The sequence below is a fragment of the Oncorhynchus mykiss genome, chromosome 3 (genome assembly GCF_057628025.1).
Source record: "Oncorhynchus mykiss isolate SJ-2025 chromosome 3, ASM5762802v1, whole genome shotgun sequence".
Classification (NCBI taxonomy): Eukaryota; Metazoa; Chordata; class Actinopteri; order Salmoniformes; family Salmonidae; genus Oncorhynchus; species Oncorhynchus mykiss.
Window position 1 is genome coordinate 21,195,001 of NC_143024.1, and position 23,220 is coordinate 21,218,220.

At 48.8% G+C, this 23,220-nt stretch overlaps 1 protein-coding gene across 19 annotated transcripts in view; it reads left to right on the top strand.

Moving 5' to 3' along the window:
• The window catches only part of LOC110508601 (uncharacterized), a 111,253-nt gene that overhangs the window by 86,078 nt on the left and 1,955 nt on the right, over nt 1–23,220 (top strand). For 17 of the 19 annotated variants that reach the window (XM_036968296.2, XM_090224429.1, XM_090224370.1 and 14 more), the window contains 20 exons: nt 949–1,080; nt 1,992–2,198; nt 2,497–2,634; nt 4,041–4,164; nt 4,321–4,492; nt 4,667–5,024; nt 5,220–5,531; nt 11,489–11,641; nt 11,766–12,014; nt 12,087–12,200; nt 12,318–12,416; nt 12,525–12,737; nt 12,895–13,056; nt 13,232–13,360; nt 13,588–13,676; nt 15,522–15,645; nt 15,798–16,006; nt 19,394–19,502; nt 21,164–21,336; nt 21,528–21,587. In XM_036968296.2, the coding sequence (XP_036824191.1) occupies nt 949–1,080; nt 1,992–2,198; nt 2,497–2,634; nt 4,041–4,164; nt 4,321–4,492; nt 4,667–5,024; nt 5,220–5,531; nt 11,489–11,641; nt 11,766–12,014; nt 12,087–12,200; nt 12,318–12,416; nt 12,525–12,737; nt 12,895–13,056; nt 13,232–13,360; nt 13,588–13,676; nt 15,522–15,645; nt 15,798–16,006; nt 19,394–19,502; nt 21,164–21,336; nt 21,528–21,587 (3,326 nt within the window). The remainder of the gene's footprint in view (nt 1–948; nt 1,081–1,991; nt 2,199–2,496; nt 2,635–4,040; nt 4,165–4,320; nt 4,493–4,666; nt 5,025–5,219; nt 5,532–11,488; nt 11,642–11,765; nt 12,015–12,086; nt 12,201–12,317; nt 12,417–12,524; nt 12,738–12,894; nt 13,057–13,231; nt 13,361–13,587; nt 13,677–15,521; nt 15,646–15,797; nt 16,007–19,393; nt 19,503–21,163; nt 21,337–21,527; nt 21,588–23,220) is intronic. The other 2 variants (XM_090224423.1, XM_090224469.1) reach the window with 1 other exon arrangement.

A 23,220-nucleotide genomic window follows, 5' to 3' on the forward strand; every position in this document is an offset into this window, starting at 1 on the left:
GGTGTTCTTTGGATGCAACTCAGCATTCTTTGTCCTCCAAACACGACGAGTTGAGTTTTTCCAAAAAGTTCTATTTTAGTTTCATCTGACCATATGATATTCTCCCAATCTTCTTCTGGATTATCCAAATGCTCTCTAGCAAACTTCAGACGGGCCTGGACATGTACTGGCTTAAGCAGGGACACACGTCTGGCACTGCAGGATTTGAGTCCCTGGCGGCGTAGTGTGTTACTGATGGTAGGCTTTGTTACTTTGGTCCCAGCTCTCTGCAGGTCATTCACTAGGTCCCCCCGTGTGGTTCTGGGATTTTTGCTCACCGTTCTTGTGATCATTTTGACCCCACGGGGTGAGATCTTGCGTGGAGCCCTAGATCGAGTGAGATTATCAGTGGTCTTGTATGTCTTCCATTTCCTAATAATTGCTCCCACAGTTGATTTCTTCAAACCAAGCTGCTTACCTATTGCAGATTCAGTCTTCCCAGCCTGGTGCAGGTCTACAATTTTGTTTCTGGTGTCCTTTGACAGCTCTTTGGTCTTGGCCATAGTGGAGTTTGGAGTGTGACTGTTTGAGGTTGTGGACAAGTGTCTTTTATACTGATAACAAGTTCAAACAGGTGCCATTAATACAGGTAACGAGTGGAGGACAGAGGAGCCTCTTAAAGAAGAAGTTACAGGTCTGTGAGAGCCAGAAATCTTGCTTGTTTGTAGGTGACCAAATACTTATTTTCCACCATAATTTGCAAATAAATTCATTTAAAATCCTACAATGGGATTTTCTGGATTTTTTTCCCTCATTTTGTCTGTCGTAGTTGAAGTGTACCTATGATGAAAATTACAGGCCTCTCTCATCTTTTTAAGTTGGAGAACTTGCACAATTGGTGGCTGACTAAATACTTTTTTGCCCCACTGTATGTGACCTAACCTGTGACCTCTGACCCGTGCCTCCCAGGTGAAGCCTCTGCTGCAGGTGACTCGTCAGGACGAGGAGATCCAGGTGCGGGAGGCGGAGCTTAAGAATGCCAAAGACAACCTGACCAGAGTGGAACAGGACTACACTGATCTGGACAAGAAACACATACAGGTAACACACCCTTTCTCTATCTATCTATCTGAAGGTTTCTCTATGTATCTATCTGGAGGTATATCTATCTATCTATCTGGAGGTTTCTCTGTCTATCTATCTGGAGGTCTATCTATCTATCTATCTATCTGGAGGTCTATCTATCTATCTATCTGGAGGTCTATCTATCTATCTGGAGGTCTATCTATCTATCTGGAGGTGTATCTATCTATCTGGAGGTTTATCTATCTATCTGGAGGTCTATCTATCTGGAGGTGTATCTATCTATCTCTCTGGAGGTGTATATCTATCTATCTGTCTGGAGGTTTATCTATCTGGAGGTTTATCTATCTATCTGGAGGTCTATCTATCTATCTGGAGGTTTATCAATCTATCTATCTGGAGGTTTATCAATCTATCTATCTGGAGGTTTATCTATCTATCTGGAGGTTTATCTATCTATCTATCTGGAGGTGTATCTATCTATCTCTCTGGAGGTGTATATCTATCTATCTGTCTGGAGGTTTATCTATCTGGAGGTTTATCTATCTATCTGGAGGTCTATCTATCTATCTGGAGGTTTATCAATCTATCTATCTGGAGGTTTATCTATCTATCTATCTGGAGGTCTATCTATCTATCTATCTGGAGGTCTATCTATCTATCTATCTGGAGGTCTATCTGTCTATCTATCTGGAGGAGTATCTATCTATCTCTCTGGAGGTGTATCTGTCTGTCTGTCTGTCTGTCTGTCTGTCTGTCTGTCTGTCTGTCTGTCTGTCTGTCTGTCTGTCTGTCTGTCTGTCTGTCTGTCTGTCTGTCTGTCTGTCTGTCTGTCTGTCTGTCTCATCTGATAATAAAGCATCAGCAGGTAGAGAGACCAGAACACTTACCTCCCTGTCCCTTTCTCCCCTCTCATTCCTGGTTCCTAGCTGATGGAGGAGAAGGCGGTGCTGACAGACCAGCTGCAGGCGGAGGCGGAGCTGTTTGCTGAGGCGGAGGAGATGAGGGCCAGACTGGTCAGCAGGAAGCAGGAGTTGGAGGAAATCCTGGGGGAGCTGGAGGGACGATTGGAGGAGGAGGAGGAGAGGGGCGTTCAGATGACCAATGAGAAGAAGAAGATGCAGCAGCACGTGACGGTACAGGACAGTGGGAGAGTGGAAGACAGAGAAGGGGACATGAAGCACATGATAATGAGGAAGAGAGCAGCATTGTTTTGGAACTTTAGATGAGAGGCTCTGCTGAATAACGGGATCTCTCATTCTCTCTAATGTTCTGTCACTCCTCCCCTCTCTCCTCCTCTCTCCCTTCTTCTCTCCTCCCCTTTCCCTCTCTCTCCTCCCCTCTCCCTCCTTCTCTCCTCCCATTTCCCTCTCTCTCCTCCTCTCCTCCCCCCTCTCCTCTCCTCCTCTCATCCCCTCTCCCTCTTCTCCTCAGGATCTGGAGGAGCAGTTGGAGGAGGAGGAGTCGGCCAGACAGCGCCTCCAGTTGGAGAAGGTTACCCTGGAGACCAAGGTCAAGAGTCTGGAGACAGAGATGCTGAGCACTGGAGAACAGAGAGACCGCCTCAGCAAGGTAACCATAGTTACACTGGCTACAGTATAAACCCTGGACCGCATTTAACTGGAACACTTACCTCATCCTGGACAGGACTGAAGGACTTTATAGAAGCTGACCTACCCAGGGTTCACTCAACTGGACAGGACTGAAGGGCTTTATAGAAGCTGACCTACCCAGGGTTCACTCAACTGGACAGGACTGAAGGGCTTTATAGAAGCTGACCTACCCAGGGTTGACTCAGCTGGACAGGACTGAAGGGCTTTATAGAAGCTGACCTACCCAGGGTTCACTCAACTGGACAGGATTGAAGGGCTTTATAGAATCAAATCAAATGTATTTATATAGCCCTTCGTACATCAGCTGATATCTCAAAGTGCTGTACAGAAACCCAGCCTAAAACCCCAAACAGCAAGCAATGCAGGTGTAGAAGCCCGGTGTCTAGGAAAAACTCCCTAGAAAGGCCAATCTCCGGGTGGAGATTATAACAGAACTTGGCCAAGATGTTCAAATGTTCATAAATGACCAGCATGGTCTAATAATAGGTCTGGGACAGGTAGCACGTCCGGTGAACAGGTCAGGATTCCAGAACAGTTGAAACTGGAGCATCAGCACGGCCAGGTGGACTGGGGACAGCAAGGAGTCATCATGCCAGGTAGTTCTGAGGCATGGTCCTACGGCTCAGGTCCTCAGAGAGAGAGAAAGAGAAAATTAGAGAGAGCAGACTTACCGGATAAGACAGGAGAAGTACTCTAGATATAACAAACTGACCCTAGCCCCTTGACACATAAACTACTGCAGCATAAACACTGGAGGCTGAGACAGGAGGGGTCAGGAGACACTGTGGCCCCATCCGATGATACAGGGACAAACAGGAAGACTTTGCCAAACAGGAAGGACTTTGCCAAACAGGAAGGAAGGACTTTGCCAAAGCACAGCCCCCACACCACTAGAGGGATATCTTCAACCACCAACTTACCATCCTGAGACAAGGCTGAGTATAGCCCACAAAGATCTCCGCCACGGCACAACCCAAGGTAGAAGCTGACCTACCCAGGGTTCACTCAGCTGGACAGGACTGAAGGGCTTTATAGAAGCTGACCTACCCAGGGTTTACTCAGCTGGACAGGACTGAAGGGCTTTATAGAAGCTTACTAACCCAGGGTTCACTCAGCTGGACAGGACTGAAGGGCTTTATAGAAGCTGACTAACCCAGGGTTTACTCAGCTGGACAGGACAGAAGGGCTTTATAGAAGCTGACCTACCCAGGGTTCACTCAGCTGGACAGGACTGAAGGGCTTTATAGAAGCTGACCTACCCAGGGTTCACTCAGCTGGACAGGACTGAAGGGCTTTATAGAAGCTGCCTAACCCAGGGTTCACTCAGCTGGAACTTCATTTATCCATGTTGTCTCTGTCTCTCAGGAGAAGAAGCATCTGGAGGAGAGGTTGAATGAGGTGACAGACTCACTGACTGAGGAAGAGGAGAAGACCAAGAGTCTCAACAAACTGAAAAACAAACAGGAAGCAGTCATTGCTGACCTGGAAGGTAAAGCTTGTTCCTAACTGATGGCACTTGTTATGCATACTTAACATTATGGCATACATTTGATGAACTTGCTGCACACTCAACACTGTTTCAGAATCTTGTCCTAGTGTTAATTATTTTCTATTTTCTTTCTCTTCTTCCCCCTCGCTCCTGTAGATCGGTTGAAGCGTGAGGAGCAGGGTCGTCTGGAGCAGGAGAAGTGGAGGAGGAGGATGGAGGGAGAAGCCGTGGAAGCCCAGGAGCAGCTCTCTGACCTGGGACTACTGTCCGCTGAACTCAGGGGCACCCTGGCTCAGAGAGAGAAAGATATCACAACCCTACAGGGGAGGTGAGAGGAAGTCTATACTGTATATTCACACACCTTGAGAAGAGTGGAAATATCAAACCCCTCATTTGCATAGTGTTACAAAACTGCTTTCTCTCTTGATAATGGTAATCAAAATGGTTCCAGCACAGTGCCTTGCGGAACACCATATTTGACTTCTCTCTCTCTTTCTCCCAGGTTGGAGGAGGAGGGTGCACGAAGGACTGAGGCTCAGAGGGCTCTGAGAGAGGCCATGTCTCAGGTGTCAGAGCTGAAGGAGGAAGTGGAAAATGAACGAGGGATGAGAGAGAGGGCAGAGAAACAGAGGAGAGACCTGGGGGAGGAGCTGGAGGCCTTGAGGACAGAGCTGGAAGACACACTGGACACCACGGCGGCCCAGCAGGAACTCAGGTCTCGTAGAGAGGCAGAGCTGGGGGAGCTCCAGAGGTGTGTTGAGGGGGAGACGAGACGTCACGAGGCCCAGCTCTCAGAGCTCAGAGTCAAGCACTGCTCTGCCATAGACAACTTGCAGGAACAACTGGACAACAGCAAGCGGGTGAGTCAAACACAGAATGTAGCCTATGCAGTGACTCTCTGCATATTGCGTGTGTTATTCCCTCAGTACAGTATCGGTAGTGACTCCTGCATGTTATTCTCTCTCTGTAGACTGGTCACTGAGACGTCTGTAACATAGTGTTTCTATGCATATGGTATGTATGTAGTAATTCCTGATGTTATATGGTTTCCCCAGGCCCGTCAGTCCCTAGAGAAGGCCAAGACTCTATTAGAGGACGAGAGGGTGAGCTTGGCCTCAGAGCTGAAGTCCCTGCAGGGGGGCCGCATGGAGAGTGAGAGGGGCCGCAAGAGGGCAGAGGGCCAACTCCAGGAGCTGACCGCACGCCTCGCACAGGCCGACAGAGAGAGAGAGGAGAGAGAGGAGCGACTGCACAAGCTACAGTCTGAGATGGAGACCCTCTCTAGTTCTCTCTCCTCCTCTGACTCCAAGTCGCTCCGTCTCAACAAGGAGGTCAGCAGCCTGGAGAGCCAGCTCCACGACGCTCAGGTACACACACACACACACACACACACACATACACACACACTGCCAACTCCTTCATCCTCTGTTTTTAACCACTTCCATGTTGATATCAAATCAAATGTTATTTGTCACATGCACAGAATACAACAGGTGTAGTAGACCTTACTGTGAAATGCTTAATACAACAGGTGTAGGTAGACCTTACAGTGAAATGCTTACAAGCCCTAAACCAACAATGCAGTTTTAAGAAAAATAAGAGTTAAGAAAAATATTTTGTAAATAAACTAAAGTAACAAATAAAAGAACAACAATAAAATAACAATAGTGTGGCTATATACAGGGGGTACCGGTACCGAGTTAATCTGCAGGGGTACAGGTTAGTCGAGGTAATTGAGGTAATATGTACATGTAGGTAGAGGTAAAGTGACGATGCATAGATTATAAACAGAGAGTAGCAGCAGCGTAAAAAAGGGGGGGTCAATGCAAATAGTCCAGGTAGCCATTTGATTAGCTGTTTAGCAGTCTTATGGGGGTAGAAGCTGTTAAGAAGCCTTTTGGACCTAGACTTGGTGCTCCGGTACCACTTGCCGTGCGGTAGCAGAGAGAACAGTCTATGACTAGGGTGGCTGGAGTCTTTGGCAATTTTTAGGGCCTTCCTAGAAATCCTAGATGGCAGGAAGCTTGGCCCCAGTGATGTACTGGGCCGTACGCACTACCCTCTGTAGCGCATTGTTGGAGGCCTAGCAGTTACCATACCAGGCGGTGATGCAACCAGTCAGGATGCTCTCGATGGTGCTGCTGTGGAACTTTTTGAGGATCTGAGGACCCATGCCAAATCTTTTCAGTCTCCTGAGGGGGAATAGGTTTTGTCGTGCCCCCTTCACGACTGTCTTGATGTGCTTGGACCATGTTAGTTTGTTGGTGAAGTGGACACCAAGGAACTTGAAACTCTCAACCTGCTCCACCGTCAATGAGAATGGGGGCCTGCTCGTCCACAAGTCCACAATCATCTCATTTGTCTTGATCACGTTGAAGGAGAGGTTGTTGTCCTGGCACCACACTGACCTCCTCCCTATAGGCTGTCTCATTGTTGTCGGTGTTCAGGCCTACCACTTTTGTGTCAACGGAAGACTTAATGATGGTGTTGGAGTCGTGCTTGGCCACACAGTCATGAGTGAACAGGGTGTACAGGAGGGGACTAAGCACGCACCCCTGAGGGGTCCCTGTGTTGAGGATCAGCGTGGCAGATGTGTTGTTTCCTACCCTTACCACCTGGGGGCGGCCTGTCAGTAAGTCTAGGATCCAGTTGCAGAGGTAGGTGTTTGGTCCCAGGGTCCTTAGCTTAGTGATGAGCTTTGTGGACACTATGGTGTTGAAGGCTGAGCTGTAGTCGATGAACAGCATTGATGTTCCTTTTGTCCAGGTGGGAAAGGGAAGTGTTGAGTGCAATAGAGCAATAGAGATTGCGTCATTTGTGGATCTGTTGGGGCGGTATGCAAATTGGAGTGGGTCTAGGGTTTCTGGTATGATGGTGTTGATGTGAGCCATGACCAGCCTTTCAAAGCACTTTCATGGCTACAGATGTGAGTACTACAGGTCAGTAGTCATTTAGGCAGGTTACCTTGATCTTCTTGGGCACAGGGACTATGGTGGTCATGGAGACACTTGGGCACAGGGACTATGGTGGTCAGGGAGACACTTGGGCACAGAGACTATGGTGGTCAGTGAGACACTTGGGCAGAGGGACTATGGTGGTCAGTGAGACACTTGGGCACAGGGACTATAGTGGTCAGGGAGGCACTTGGGCACAGGGACTATGGTGGTCAGGGAGGCACTTGGGCACAGGGACTATGGTGGTTAGGGAGACACTTGGGCACAGGGACTATGGTGGTCAGGGAGGCACTTGGGCACAGGGACTATGGTGGTCAGTGAGAGACTTGGGCACAGGGACTATAGTGGTCAGGGAGGCACTTGGGCACAGGGACTATGGTGGTCAGGGAGACACTTGGGCACAGGGACTATGGTGGTCAGTGAGACACTTGGGCACAGGGACTATGGTGGTCAGGGAGACACTTGAGCACAGGGACTATTGTGGTCAGGGAGAGACTTGGGCACAGGGACTATGGTGGTCAGTGAGAGACTTGGGCACAGGGACTATAGTGGTCAGGGAGACACTGGGGCACAGGGACTATGGTGGTCAGGGAGACACTTGGGCACAGGGACTATGGTGGTCAGGGAGACACTTGGGCACAGGGACTATGGTGGTCAGGGAGAGACTTGGGCACAGGGACTATGGTGGTCAGGGAGAAACTTGGGCACAGGGACTATGGTGGTCAGTGAGACACTTGGCACAGGGACTATGGTGGTCAGTGAGACTCTTGGGCACAGGGACTATGGTGGTCAGGGAGAGACTTGGGCACAGGGACTATGGTGGTCAGGGAGAGACTTGGGCACAGGGACTATGGTCGTCAGGGAGGCACTTGGGCACAGGGACTATGGTGGTCAGTGAGAGACTTGGGCACAGGGACTATGGTGGTCAGTGAGACACTTGGGCACAGGGACTATGGTGGTCAGTGAGACACTTGGGCACAGGGACTATAGTGGTCAGGGAGGCACTTGGGCACAGGGACTATGGTGGTCAGGGAGACACTGGGGCACAGGGACTATGGTGGTCAGGGAGACACTGGGGCACAGGGACTATGGTGGTCAGGGAGACACTTGGGCACAGGGACTATGGTGGTCAGTGAGACACTTGGGCACAGGGACTATGGTGGTCAGTGAGACACTTGGGCACAGGGACTATGGTGGTCAGGGAGACACTTGAGCACAGGGACTATTGTGGTCAGGGAGACACTTGGGCACAGGGACTATGGTGGTCAGGGAGACACTTGAGTACAGGGACTATGGTGGTCAGGGAGACACTTGAGCACAGGGACTATGGTGGTCAGGGAGACACTTGGGCACAGGGACTATGGTGGTCAGGGAGGCACTTGGGCACAGAGACTATGGTGGTCAGTAAGACACTTGGGCACAGGGACTATGGTGGTCAGGGAGAGACTTGGGCACAGGGACTATGGTGGTCAGGGAGACACTTGGGCACAGGGACTATGGTGGTCAGGGAGACACTTGGGCACAGGGACTATGGTGGTCAGGGAGAAACTTGGGCACAGGGACTATGGTGGTCAGTGAGACACTTGGCACAGGGACTATGGTGGTCAGTGAGACACTTGGCACAGGGACTATGGTGGTCAGTGAGACTCTTGGGCACAGGGACTATGGTGGTCAGGGAGAGACTTGGGCACAGGGACTATGGTGGTCAGGGAGAGACTTGGGCACAGGGACTATGGTGGTCAGGGAGACACTGGGGCACAGGGACTATGGTGGTCAGTGAGACACTTGGCACAGGGACTATGGTGGTCAGTGAGACACTTGGGCACAGGGACTATGGTGGTCAGTGAGACACTTGGGCACAGGGACTATGGTGGTCAGGGAGACACTTGAGCACAGGGACTATTGTGGTCAGGGAGACACTTGGGCACAGGGACTATGGTGGTCAGGGAGACACTTGAGTACAGGGACTATGGTGGTCAGGGAGACACTTGAGCACATGGACTATGGTGGTCAGGGAGACACTTGGGCACAGGGACTATGGTGGTCAGGGAGGCACTTGGGCACAGAGACTATGGTGGTCAGGGAGACACTTGGGCACAGGGACTATGGTGGTCAGGGAGACACTTGGGCACAGGGACTATGGTGGTCAGGGAGAAACTTGGGCACAGGGACTATGGTGGTCAGTGAGACACTTGGCACAGGGACTATGGTGGTCAGTGAGACTCTTGGGCACAGGGACTATGGTGGTCAGGGAGAGACTTGGGCACAGGGACTATGGTGGTCAGGGAGAGACTTGGGCACAGGGACTATGGTCGTCAGGGAGGCACTTGGGCACAGGGACTATGGTGGTCAGTGAGAGACTTGGGCACAGGGACTATGGTGGTCAGTGAGACACTTGGGCACAGGGACTATAGTGGTCAGGGAGGCATTTGGGCACAGGGACTATGGTGGTCAGGGAGACACTTGGGCACAGGGACTATGGTGGTCAGGGAGACACTTGGGCACAGGGACTATGGTGGTCAGGGAGACACTTTGGCACAGGGACTATGGTGGTCAGGGAGAGACTTGGGCACAGGGACTATGGTGGTCAGGGAGACACTTTGGCACAGGGACTATGGTGGTCAGGGAGAGACTTGGGCACAGGGACTGTGGTGGTCAGTGAGACACTTGGGCACAGGGACTATGGTGGTCAGTGAGACACTTGGGCACAGGGACTATAGTGGTCAGGGAGGCACTTGGGCACAGGGACTATGGTGGTCAGGGAGACACTTGGGCACAGGGACTATGGTGGTCAGGGAGACACTTTGGCACAGGGACTATGGTGGTCAGGGAGAGACTTGGGCACAGGGACTATGGTGGTCAGTGAGACACTTGGGCACAGGGACTATGGTGGTCAGTGAGACACTTGGGCACAGGGACTATGGTGGTCAGGGAGACACTTGGGCACAGGGACTATGGTGGTCAGTGAGACACTTGGGCACAGGGACTATGGTGGTCAGTGAGACACTTGGGCACAGGGACTATGGTGGTCAGGGAGACACTTGAGCACAGGGACTATTGTGGTCAGGGAGACACTTGGGCACAGGGACTATGGTGGTCAGGGAGAGACTTGGGCACAGGGACTATGGTGGTCAGGGAGAGACTTGGGCACAGGGACTATGGTGGTCAGGGAGACACTTGGGCACAGGGACTATGGTGGTCAGGGAGGCATTTGGGCACAGGGACTATGGTGGTCAGGGAGAGACTTGGGCACAGGGACTATGGTGGTCAGGGAGAGACTTGGGCACAGGGACTATGGTGGTCAGTGAGACACTTGGCACAGGGACTATGGTGGTCAGGGAGACACTTGGGCACAGGGACTATGGTGGTCAGGGAGACACTTTGGCACAGGGACTATGGTGGTCAGGGAGAGACTTGGGCACAGGGACTATGGTGGTCAGGGAGACACTTTGGCACAGGGACTATGGTGGTCAGGGAGAGACTTGGGCACAGGGACTGTGGTGGTCAGTGAGACACTTGGGCACAGGGACTATGGTGGTCAGTGAGACACTTGGGCACAGGGACTATAGTGGTCAGGGAGGCACTTGGGCACAGGGACTATGGTGGTCAGGGAGACACTTGGGCACAGGGACTATGGTGGTCAGGGAGACACTTTGGCACAGGGACTATGGTGGTCAGGGAGAGACTTGGGCACAGGGACTATGGTGGTCAGTGAGACACTTGGGCACAGGGACTATGGTGGTCAGTGAGACACTTGGGCACAGGGACTATGGTGGTCAGGGAGACACTTGGGCACAGGGACTATGGTGGTCAGGGAGAGACTTGGGCACAGGGACTATGGTGGTCAGGGAGAGACTTGGGCACAGGGACTATGGTGGTCAGGGAGAGACTTGGGCACAGGGACTATGGTGGTCAGGGAGAGACTTGGCACAGGGACTATGGTGGTCAGTGAGACACTTGGGCACAGGGACTATGGTGGTCAGGGAGACACTTGGGCACAGGGACTATGGTGGTCAGTGAGAGACTTGGGCACAGGGACTATGGTGGTCAGTGAGACACTTGGGCACAGGGACTATGGTGGTCAGGGAGACACTTGGGCACAGAGACTATGGTGGTCATGGAGACACTGGGGCACAGGGACTATGGTGGTCAGTGAGACACTTGGGCACAGGGACTATGGTGGTCAGTGAGACACTTGGGCACAGGGACTATGGTGGTCAGTGAGACACTAGAAAGTTGGTCAGATCATGCTCGGAGTACACGTCCTGGTAATACATCTGGCCCTGCGGCCTTGTGAATGTTGACCAGTTTAAAGGTCTTACTCACATCGGCTACGGAGAGCGTGATCACTTTCCTGCTTTCATTCTCAGGAGCTACTTCAGGATGAGACTCGTCAGAAGCTTGCTCTGGGCTCCAGGGTGAGAGCTCTGGAGGAGGAGAGGAATGGACTGATGGAGAGAGTGGAGGAGGAAGAGGAGAGAGCCAAGGATCTCTCCAGGCAGATACAGACTCACACTCAGCAGGTAATCATCATTGTGTAAAAAACCTTTCCTCTAGATTATAATATAACACATGTTGAGTTGTCTTCTACAGTAAGTCTATCTTCCTCCTCACCATCACTCCCTCTCTCCCGCTCTCCCTCTCTAGCTGGCTGAGTTGCGGAGGCAGTCGGAGGAGGTGAATGGGGCGGTGGAGGCAGGAGAGGAGACGCGCAGGAAACTGCAGAGAGACCTAGACCAGGCCGTCCAGAGAGAACGACAGAAGGAGGAGGAGAAAGAACGCGTGGAGCGACAGAGGGAGAGGCTGAGGGAGGAGATAGAGGACATGACCCTGGCCCTGCAGAGAGAGAGACAGAACTGCACCACCCTGGAGAAGAGGCAGAAGAAGTTTGACCAGGTCAGAGTTCAGGGGTTAGAGGTTAAATGTGAGAGGTAACCGTGATGTAACCCCTGCCCTTTGCCCCCTCAGTGCCTGTCAGAGGAGAAGGCGGTGAGTGCCCGGCTGGCTGAGGAGAGAGACAGGGCCGAGGCAGACAGTAGAGAGAAGGAGACACGCTCCCTGGCACTGGCACGAGCCCTGCAGGTACCACTGGAGTGACTACACACATTATTATCCAGTTATCAGCATAAAAAGTTGATTTCATCTTCATCTAAGTAATAGTGAGTGTTGATACTTCATTGTTCCCATTCACACTTACAGGAGGCCCAAGATCAGAGGGACGAGCTGGAGAGATCTAACAAGCAGCTCCGCATAGACATGGAACAACTAGTCAATCAACAGGATGACGTGGGGAAGAATGTACGTGTGTGTGTGTGTGTGTGTGTGTGTGTGTGTGTGTGTGAGAATGTGTGTATTTATATTACATAGTGAAAATGTATCTCACACATTTCTCTCCTCCTGTGTCAGGTGCATGAGTTGGAGCGTTCCCGGCGGGCCCTGGAGACAGAGGCAGAGTCCCTGCGCACTCAGACCCAGGAGCTGGAGGAGGAGCTGGGGGAGGCGGAGAACTCCAGGCTGAGGCTCGAGGTCACCCTCCAAGCCCTCAGGGCCCAGTTTGAGAGAGAGATCAGCACCAAGGAGGAGAAAGGGGAGGAGAAGAGGAGGTCTCTCAACAAACAGGTATGGAGAGAAGAGAGAAGAAGAAGAGTGTATCAAGCCTGAATATGGGGAGACAGTTATTCATTTGGATTAGATGCTAAACTTCTCTCTTTCTCTGCTGTTCCCTTTCTTTCCATCCCCCCTCCTCTCCTCTTCTCTTTCTCTCCTTCCCCCCCAGGTGAGGGAGTTGGAGACCCAGCTAGAGGAGGAGAGGAGTCAACGCTCTCAGGCCATGTCCGTCAAGAAGCAGCTGGAGGCGGAGCTACAGGAGGCTGAGGCCCAGGTGGAGACAGCCAATCGCGGGAGGGAGGAGGGGCTTAGGCAGCTACGGAGACTGCAGGTAAGCTACACCCCCCTTCTCTCTTTCTTTCTAATGCTGCTTGCTCGGTCTGAGATTAGATGCTGTGCAGTTAACTGATATATAAACCACAGCTATAATGAGAATGGTAAGGGTCCCAGCACAGAGCCTTGTGGAAAACCATATTTAATCAACCCTCCTTTTCGCTCTCTCTCAGGTTCAGATGAAGGAGGTGCTTCGTGAGCTGGATGAGTCCAAGCTGGCCCGTGACGAGGTGGTCGTCCAATCAAAAGACACAGAGAAGCGCCTGCAGACCTTGGAGGCAGAGTTACTGCAGCTTACAGAGGTGTGTGTGCTGGTGTGTGTGTGAGAGATTTGCGAAAACAAACTTTTTTTATGTTTTAGGATACTAACGCCCTCTCTTGTTCTCTCTCTCTGTCTCTCCTTCTGTCTGTCTCTCTCTCTTTCTCTCTCTTTCTCTCTCTCTCTCTCTCTTTCTCTCTCTCTCTGTCTCTCTCCTTCTGTCTGTCTCTCTCTTTCTCTCTCTATCTCTCTCTCTCTCTCTGTGTGTAGGATTTATCAGTGTCTGAGAAGATGAGGAGACAGGCCCAACAGGAGAGAGATGAGATGGCTGATGAGATCATCAACAGCTCTACCGGGAAGTCAGTATCTCTCTTTCTATTTTCCTTTCTGTATGTGTGTGTGCTCATGTGTGTGTATTACTGTGTATTATGAGTGTGTATTACTCACAGTGTGTGTATTACTGTGTATTACGCGTGTGTATTACTCACGGTGTGTGTATTACTGTGTATTATGCGAGTGTATTACTCACGGTGTGTGTATTACTGTGTATTGTTCGTGTGTATTACTGTGTATTATTTGTGTGTAATACTTACGGTGTGTGTATTACTGTGTATTATGCGTGTGTATTACTGTGTATTATGCGTGTGTATTACTGTGTATTATGCATGTGTATTACTTACGGTGTGTGTATTACTGTGTATTATGCGTGTGTATTACTCGCGGTGTGTGTATTACTGTGTATTATGCGTGTGTATTACTCACGGTATGTGTATTACTGTGTATTATGTGTGTGTATTACTCACGGTGTGTGTATTACTGTGTATTATTCGTGTGTATTACTCACGGTGTGTGTATTACTGTGTATTATGCGTGTGTATTACTCACGGTGTGTGTATTACTGTGTATTATGCGTGTGTATTACTCGCGGTGTGTGTATTACTGTGTATTACTTACGGTGTGTGTATTACTGTGTATTATGCGTGTGTATTACTCACGGTGTGTGTATTACTGTGTATTATGCGTGTGTATTACTCACGGTGTGTGTATTACTGTGTATTACTTACGGTGTGTGTATTATGCGTGTGTATTACTCACGGTGTGTGTATTACTGTGTATTATGCGTGTGTATTACTCACGGTGTGTGTATTACTTTGTATTATGTGTGTGTATTACTCACAGTGTGTGTATTACTGTGTATTATGCGTGTATTACTCACGGTGTGTGTATTACTGTGTATTATGCGTGTGTATTACTCACGGTGTGTGTATTACTGTGTATTATGCGTGTGTATTACTGTGTATTATGCGTGTGTATTACTGTGTATTATGCATGTGTATTACTTACGGTGTGTGTATTACTGTGTATTATGCGTGTGTATTACTCGCGGTGTGTGTATTACTGTGTATTATGCGTGTGTATTACTCACGGTATGTGTATTACTGTGTATTATGTGTGTGTATTACTCACGGTGTGTGTATTACTGTGTATTATGCGTGTGTATTACTCACGGTGTGTGTATTACTGTGTATTATGCGTGTGTATTACTCACGGTGTGTGTATTACTGTGTATTACTTACAGTGTGTGTATTATGCGTATGTATTACTCACGGTGTGTGTATTACTGTGTATTATGCGTGTGTATTACTCACGGTGTGTGTATTACTTTGTATTATGTGTGTGTATTACTCACAGTGTGTGTATTACTGTGTATTATGCGTGTGTATTACTCACGGTGTGTGTATTACTGTGTATTATGCGTGTGTATTACTCACGGTGTGTGTATTACTGTGTATTATGTGTGTGTATTTCTCACGGTGTGTGTATTACTGTGTATTATTCGTGTGTATTACTCACGGTGTGTGTATTACTGTGTATTATGCGTGTGTATTACTCACGGTGTGTGTATTACTGTGTATTATGCGTGTGTATTACTCGCGGTGTGTGTATTACTGTGTATTACTTACGGTGTGTGTATTACTGTGTATTATGCGTGTGTATTACTCACAGTGTGTGTATTACTGTGTATTATGCGTGTGTATTACTCACGGTGTGTGTATTACTGTGTATTATGCGTGTGTATTACTCACAGTGTGTGTATTACTGTGTATTATGCGTGTGTATTACTTACGGTGTGTGTATTACTCACGGTGTGTGTATTACTGTGTATTATGCGTGTGTATTACTCACGGTGTGTGTGTTGTCAGGTCTGCTCTGTGTGATGAGAAGCGGAGGTTGGAGGCGCGAGTCACTCAGCTGGAGGAGGAGTTGGAGGAGGAGCAAAGCAATGCTGAACTAGTGGCCGAGAGACACAGGAAGACTACACTTCAGGTACACACTCTCACACACTTACCCCTACACACACACACATACAGACACACACACACACACACACACACAGTATACGGGACTCGATTTACATTTGTCAATTTTTCTTGTTTTTAATCTCCCTTTCTATCCCTCTGTCTCCTCTCCCTCACCAGGTGGAGACTCTGACGGTGCAGCTGCAGGGAGAGAGGACCCTGGGCCAGAAGGCTGAGGGGGCCAGGGAGGCTCTGGAGAGGCATAACAAGGAGCTGAAGCTGAAGCTGGGGGAGATGGAGGGAGCTGTCAGGGGAAAACACAGGCTCAGTGTCGCCGCCCTGGAGGCCAAGATGGACGGCATGGAGGAGCAGCTGGAGCAGGAGAGACAGTGAGGGGAACACACACATTCTCTGATGGATTTCCCCTCACACTTCTTCTCTCGCCTTGCTACTTCTTCTCTCGCCTTGTTACTTCTTCTCTCGCCTTGTTACTTCTTCTCTCGCCTTGTTACTTTCCTCTCTCGCCTTGTTCCTTTCCTCTCTCGCCTTGTTACTTTCCTCTCTCGCCTTGTTCCTTTCCTCTCTCGCCTTGTTCCTTTCCTCTCTCGCCTTGTTCCTTTCCTCTCTCGCCTTGTTACTTCTTCTCTCGCCTTGTTACTTCTTCTCTCGCCTTGTTACTTTCCTCTCTCGCCTTGTTACTTCTTCTCTCGCCTTGTTACTTCTTCTCTCGCCTTGTTACTTTCCTCTCTCGCCTTGTTCCTTTCCTCTCTCGCCTTGTTCCTTTCCTCTCTCGCCTTGTTCCTTTCCTCTCTCGCCTTGTTCCTTTCCTCTCTCGCCTTGTTACTTTCTTCTCTCGCCTTGTTACTTTCCTCTCTCGCCTTGTTACTTTCCTCTCTCGCCTTGTTCCTTTCCTCTCTCGCCTTGTTACTTCTTCTCTCGCCTTGTTACTTTCCTCTCTCGCCTTGTTACTTTCCTCTCTCGCCTTGTTACTTCTTCTCTCGCCTTGTTACTTCTTCTCTCGCCTTGTTACTTCCTCTCTCGCCTTGTTACTTCTTCTCTCGCCTTGTTACTTCTTCTCTCGCCTTGTTCCTTTCTTCTCTCGCCTTGTTCCTTTCCTCTCTCGCCTTGTTCCTTTCCTCTCTCGCCTTGTTACTTTCCTCTCTCACCTTGTTACTTTCCTCTCTCGCCTTGTTACTTCTTCTCTCGCCTTGTTACTTCTTCTCTCGCCTTGTTACTTCTTCTCTCGCCTTGTTACTTCCTCTCTCGCCTTGTTACTTCCTCTCTCGCCTTGTTACTTCTTCTCTCGCCTTGTTACTTCTTCTCTCGCCTTGTTACTTTCTCCTCCCGCCTTGTTACTTTCTCCTCCCGCCTTGTTACTTCTTCTCTCGCCTTGTTACTTCTTCTTTCGCCTTGTTACTTCTTCTCTCGCCTTGTTACTTTCTCCTCCCGCCTTGTTACTTCTTCTCTTGCCTTATTACTTCTTCTCTCGCCTTGTTACTTCTTCTCTCGCCTTGTTACTTCTTCTCTCGCCTTGTTACTTTCCTCTCTCGCCTTGTTACTTTCTTTCTCGCCTTGTTACTTCTTCTCTCGCCTTGTTACTTCTTTTCTCGCCTTGTTCCTTTCCTCTCTCGCCTTGTTACTTTCTTTCTCGCCTTGTTACTTCTTCTCTCGCCTTGTTACTTCTTTTCTCGCCTTGTTCCTTTCCTCTCTCGCCTTGTTACTTTCTTTCTCGCCTTGTTACTTCTTCTCTCGCCTTGTTACTTCTTCTCTCGCCTTGTTACTTCTTTTCTCGCCTTGTTCCTTTCCTCTCTCGCCTTGTTACTTCTTCTCTCGCCTTGTTACTTCTTCTCTCGCCTTGTTCCTTTCCTCTCTCGCCTTGTTCCTTTCCTCTCTCGCCTTGTTCCTTTCCTCTCTCGCCTTGTTACTTTCCTCTCTCGCCTTGTTACTTCTTCTCTCGCCTTGTTCCTTTCCTCTCTCGCCTTGTTCCTTTCCTCTCTCGCCTTGTTCCTTTCCTCTCTCGCCTTGTTCCTTTCCTCTCTCGCCTTGTTACTTTCCTCTCTCGCCTTGTTACTTTCCTCTCTCGCCTTGTTACTTTCCTCTCTCGCCTTGTTACTTTCCTCTCTCGCCTTGTTACTTTCCTCTCTCGCCTTGTTACTTTCCTCTCTCGCCTTGTTACTTTCCTCTCTCGCCTTGTTACTTTCCTCTCTCGCCTTGTTACTTTCTTCTCTCGCCTTGTTACTTCTTCTCTCGCCTTGTTACTTCTTCTCTCGCCTTGTTACTTCTTCTCTCGCCTTGTTACTTCTTCTCTCGCCTTGTTACTTCTTCTCTCGCCTTGTTACTTCTTCTTTCGCCTTGTTACTTTCTTTCTCGCCTTGTTACTTCTTCTCTCGCCTTGTTACTTCTTCTCTCGCCTTGTTACTTATTCTCTCGCCTTGTTACTTATTCTCTCGCCTTGTTACTTCTTCTCTCGCCTTGTTACTTTCCTCTCTCGCCTTGTTACTTTCCTCTCTCGCCTTGTTACTTTCCTCTCTCGCCTTGTTACTTTCCTCTCTCGCCTTGTTACTTTCCTCTCTCGCCTTGTTACTTTCTTCTCTCGCCTTGTTACTTTCTTCTCTCGCCTTGTTACTTCTTCTCTCGCCTTGTTACTTCTTCTCTCGCCTTGTTACTTCTTCTCTCGCCTTGTTACTTTCCTCTCTCGCCTTGTTACTTTCCTCTCTCGCCTTGTTACTTCTTCTCTCGCCTTGTTACTTCTTCTCTCGCCTTGTTACTTCTTCTCTCGCCTTGTTACTTTCTTCTCTCGCCTTGTTACTTTCTCCTCCCGCCTTGTTACTTCTTCTCTCGCCTTGTTACTTCTTCTTTCGCCTTGTTACTTCTTCTCTCGCCTTGTTACTTTCTCCTCCCGTCTTGTTACTTTCCTCTCTCGCCTTGTTACTTTCCTCTCTCGCCTTGTTACTTTCTCCTCCCGCCTTGTTACTTCTTCTCTCGCCTTGTTACTTTCCTCTCTCGCCTTGTTACTTTCCTCTCTCGCCTTGTTCCTTCTTCTCTCGCCTTGTTACTTCTTCTCTCGCCTTGTTACTTTTTCTCTCACCTTGTTACTTTCTTCTCTCGCCTTGTTACTTTCTCCTCCCGCCTTGTTACTTCTTCTCTCGCCTTGTTACTTCTTCTTTCGCCTTGTTACTTCTTCTCTCGCCTTGTTACTTTCTCCTCCCGTTACTTTCCTCTCCCGCCTTGTTACTTTCCTCTCTCGCCTTGTTACTTTCTCCTCCCGCCTTGTTACTTCTTCTCTCGCCTTGTTACTTTCTTCTCTCGCCTTGTTACTTCTTCTCTCGCTTGGTTACTTCTTCTCTCGCCTGGTTACTTCTTCTCTCGCCTTGTTCCTTTCCTCTCTCGCCTTGTTACTACTTCTCTCGCCTTGTTCCTTTCCTCTCTCGCCTTGTTACTTCTTCTCTCGCCTTGTTACTTCTTCTCTCGCCTTGTTCCTTTCCTCTCTCGCCTTGTTCCTTTCCTCTCTCGCCTTGTTACTTCTTCTCTCGCCTTGTTCCTTTCCTCTCTCGCCTTGTTCCTTTCCTCTCTCACCTTGTTACTTCTTCTCTCGCCTTGTTACTTCTTCTCTCGCCTTGTTACTTTCTCCTCTCTTTCCTTCTCCTTCCATCCCTCTCTTCCCTTTCCTTCCCATCTCCTCCCTATAACATCTAACTTCTTCCACTACTATTCTGACTGTATGTTCTGGGTATGGGGATAAAACATGCCTCACAGTCTATCTCCCCTCCCCCCAGAGAGCGAGCGACAGCCAACAAGCTGGTGAGGAAGACAGAGAAAAAACTGAAGGAGGTGTTGATGCAGGCAGAGGACGAGAGGAGACATGCAGACCAGTACAGAGAACAGGTACGAACCAGTACAGACCAGTACAGAGAACAAGTAAGTACCAGTACAGACCAGAACAGAGAACAAGTATGAACCAGTACAGACCAGTACAGAGAACAGGTATGAACCAGTACAGACCAGTGCAGAGAACAGGTATGAACCAGTACATTTCAGTACAGAGAACAGGTATGAACTAGAACAGACCAGTACAGAGAACAGGTATGAATCAGTACATTTCAGTACAGAGAACAGGTATGAACTAGAACAGACCAGCACAGAGAACAGGTATGAATCAGTACAGAGAACAGGTATGAACGGGTATGAAACAGGTATGAACTGGTATGAACCAGTACAGACCAGTACAGAGAACAGGTATGAACCAATACAGACCAGTACAGAGAACAGGTACGAACCAATACAGACCAGTACAGAGAACAGGTACGAACCAGTACAGACCAGTCCAGAGAACAGGTACGAATCAGTACAGACCAGTCCAGAGAACAGGTACGAACCAGTACAGACCAGTCCAGAGAACAGGTACGAACCAGTACAGACCAGTCCAGAGAACAGGTACAGACCAGAACAGAGAACAGGTACGAACCAGTACAGACCAGTCCAGAGAACAGGTACGAACCAGTACAGACCAGAACAGAGAACAGGTACGAACCAGTACAGACCAGAACAGAGAACAGGTACGAACCAGTACAGACCAGTCCAGAGAACAGGTACGAACCAGTACAGACCAGAACAGAGAACAGGTACGAACCAGTACAGACCAGTCCAGAGAACAGGTACGAACCAGTACAGACCAGTCCAGAGAACAGGTATGAACCAGTACAGACCAGAACAGAGAACAGGTACGAACCAGTACAGACCAGTCCAGAGAACAGGTACGAACCAGTACAGACCAGTCCAGAGAACAGGTATGAATCAGTACAGAGAACAGGTATGAACGGGTATGAAACAGGTATGAACTGGTATGAACCAGTACAGAGAACAGGTATGAACCAGTACAGACCAGTACAGAGAACAGGTACGAACCAATACAGACCAGTACAGAGAACAGGTACGAACCAGTACAGACCAGTCCAGAGAACAGGTATGAATCAGTACAGAGAACAGGTATGAACGGGTATGAAACAGGTATGAACTGGTATGAACCAGTACAGAGAACAGGTATGAACCAGTACAGACCAGTACAGAGAACAGGTATGAACCAGTACAGACCAGTACAGAGAACAGGTACGAACCAGTACAGACCAGTCCAGAGAACAGGTATGAAACCTCTTCTCTATGAGTTCACCATTGAGATGGAGAGATACAGTAGGGTGAGTTTTCATCCCAAAGGAGTGGTTGGTCCTGCTAATCCCAATCCTAATCTAATCCAGCCCTGGCACCAGGGGAAGGTAGGGGTTATCTCCTCCCAAATTATACCTAACAAAATAATCCCTCTACAGTGTAGAGGTAGTGATACTGACCCCCTCTCAAAATTCATCTAGAATTTAATCTGTGGGATGTAATCCCAGTCCTCGTGTTCTGTGCTTAATCTGTCCAACTGTCTCCCTCTGGCCCTCTCTGATACCCTTCCCCCCTTCTTCTATTGTCTTCTCCTCTTCCACTTGAACCATTCTCTTCATCTCTCTCACTCCCTCTACACCCTTCCCCCTCCCTCCTCTCTCCAGTTGGATAAGTCTATGGGCCGGCTGAGGCAGCTGAAGAGGCAGCTCGAGGAGGTGGAGGAGGATAACTCTCGTTCCAACGCCCAGAGACGTAAACTGCAGAGAGAGATGGAGGAGCTGACTGACAGCTCCCAGAGCATGACCCGCGAGATCACCGCTCTACGCAGCCACCTCAGGTAATACTACCTGTGTGTGTGTGTGTGTGTGTGTGTGTGTGTGTGTGTGTGTGTGTGTGTGTGAAATCTGAGTGACCCTCCCAGATCCATTGTATGTTTGCAGTTCCATTGCCACCTACTACCACCATGTTGTATTATTGCATGTTTTTTCTTCCATTGACCTCATCTAACACTGATACACTGTCCATCAGTCTGCCTCACACTCCACTCCATCCACTCAGCATCACCACATCTGAACGGAAACCAGAGAAGTAGGTCTGTGTGTGCGTGCGTGTGCAATTCATTAAGTTAAGATTTCTGTTAGTTGTGTGGACTACAGTATATTTTAAACTGAGGAAATACTGTCCTCTCATTAGTTTAATGTCTCAGGGGTTTAGTAACCTTTATAACACAAGAGGGCTCTTGTCTTTCCAGTCCCTCATAGAGACATATCAGACATACACTTCAGAAAGTAGACCCCTTCCCTTTTTCCACATTTTGTTACGTTACAGACTTATTCTACAATAGATTTTTTTTTTATTCATCAATCTACACACAATACCCCATAATGACAAAGTTAAAAAAAAATGTTTGCTAATTTATTAAAAATAAACAGAAATATCTTATTTACGTAACTATTCAAACCCTTTGCTATTAAACTCGAAATTGAGCTCAGGTGCATCCTGTTTCCATTGATCATTCTTGAGATGTTTCTACAACTTGATTGGATGCCACCTGTGGTGAATTCAATTGATTGGACATGATTTGGAAAGGCACACACCTGTCTATATAAGGTCTCAGTTGACAGTGCATGTCAGAGGAAAAACCAAGCCATGGGGTTGAAGGAATTGTCCGTAGAGCTCCGAGACAAGATTGTGTCGAGGCACAGATCTGGGGAAGGGTACCAAAAAATGGAAGAAGTTTAGAACCAACAAGACTCTTCCTAGAGCTAGCCAACCAGCCATACTGAGCAATCTGAGGAGAAGAGCCTTGGTCAGGAAGGTGACCAAGAACCCGATGGTCACTTTGACAGAGCTCTAGAGTATTTCTGTGGAGATGGGAGAACCTTCCAGGACAACCATCTCTGCAGCACTCCATCAATCAGGCCTTTATGGTGGATTGGCCAGACGGAAGCCACTCCTCAGTAAAAGGCACATGACAGCATGCTTGGAGTTTGCCAAAAGGCACCTAAAGACTCTCAGACAATGAGAAACTATCATGACACAAGGTGACACAGATGCAGACACAGGAGGCAGATGGTTGGAGTCTTACAATATGTATTAATCCAAAAGGGGGAAGGCAAGAGAATGGTCATGGACAGGCAAAAGGTCAAAACCAGTTCAGTGTCTAAACAGTACCGAAGGGCAGGCAGTCAAGGTCAGGGCAGGCAGGATGATCAGGCAGGTGGGAAAGTAGTCTAGAGTCAGGCAGGGGTCAGAACCGGGAAGACTAGCAAAAAGAGACAAAAAGAGAATAGGAAAAGGAGTACGGGCAAAACACGCTGGTTGACTTGACTAACATACAAGACAAACTGGTACAGAGAGACAGGAAACACAGGGATAAATACACTGTGGAAAATAAGCGATACCTAGAGATAATAACAGGAACAGATGAAACAGATCAGGGCGTGACAGAATAAGGTTCTCTGGTCTGAGGAAACCAAGATTGCACTCTGGCCTGAATGCCAAGTGTTACTTCTGGAGGAAACCTGGCACCATCCCTACGGTGAAGCATGGTGGTGGCAGCATCATGCTGTGGGGAAAATGTTCATCAGCAGGGACTGGGAGACTAGTCAGGATCGAGTGAAAGATGCACAGAAAGATCTGTGATGAAAACAAAGCTCTGAGTAAAGGGACTGAATACTTATGTAAATGTGATATTTCAGTTTTACATTTTTGAATAAAA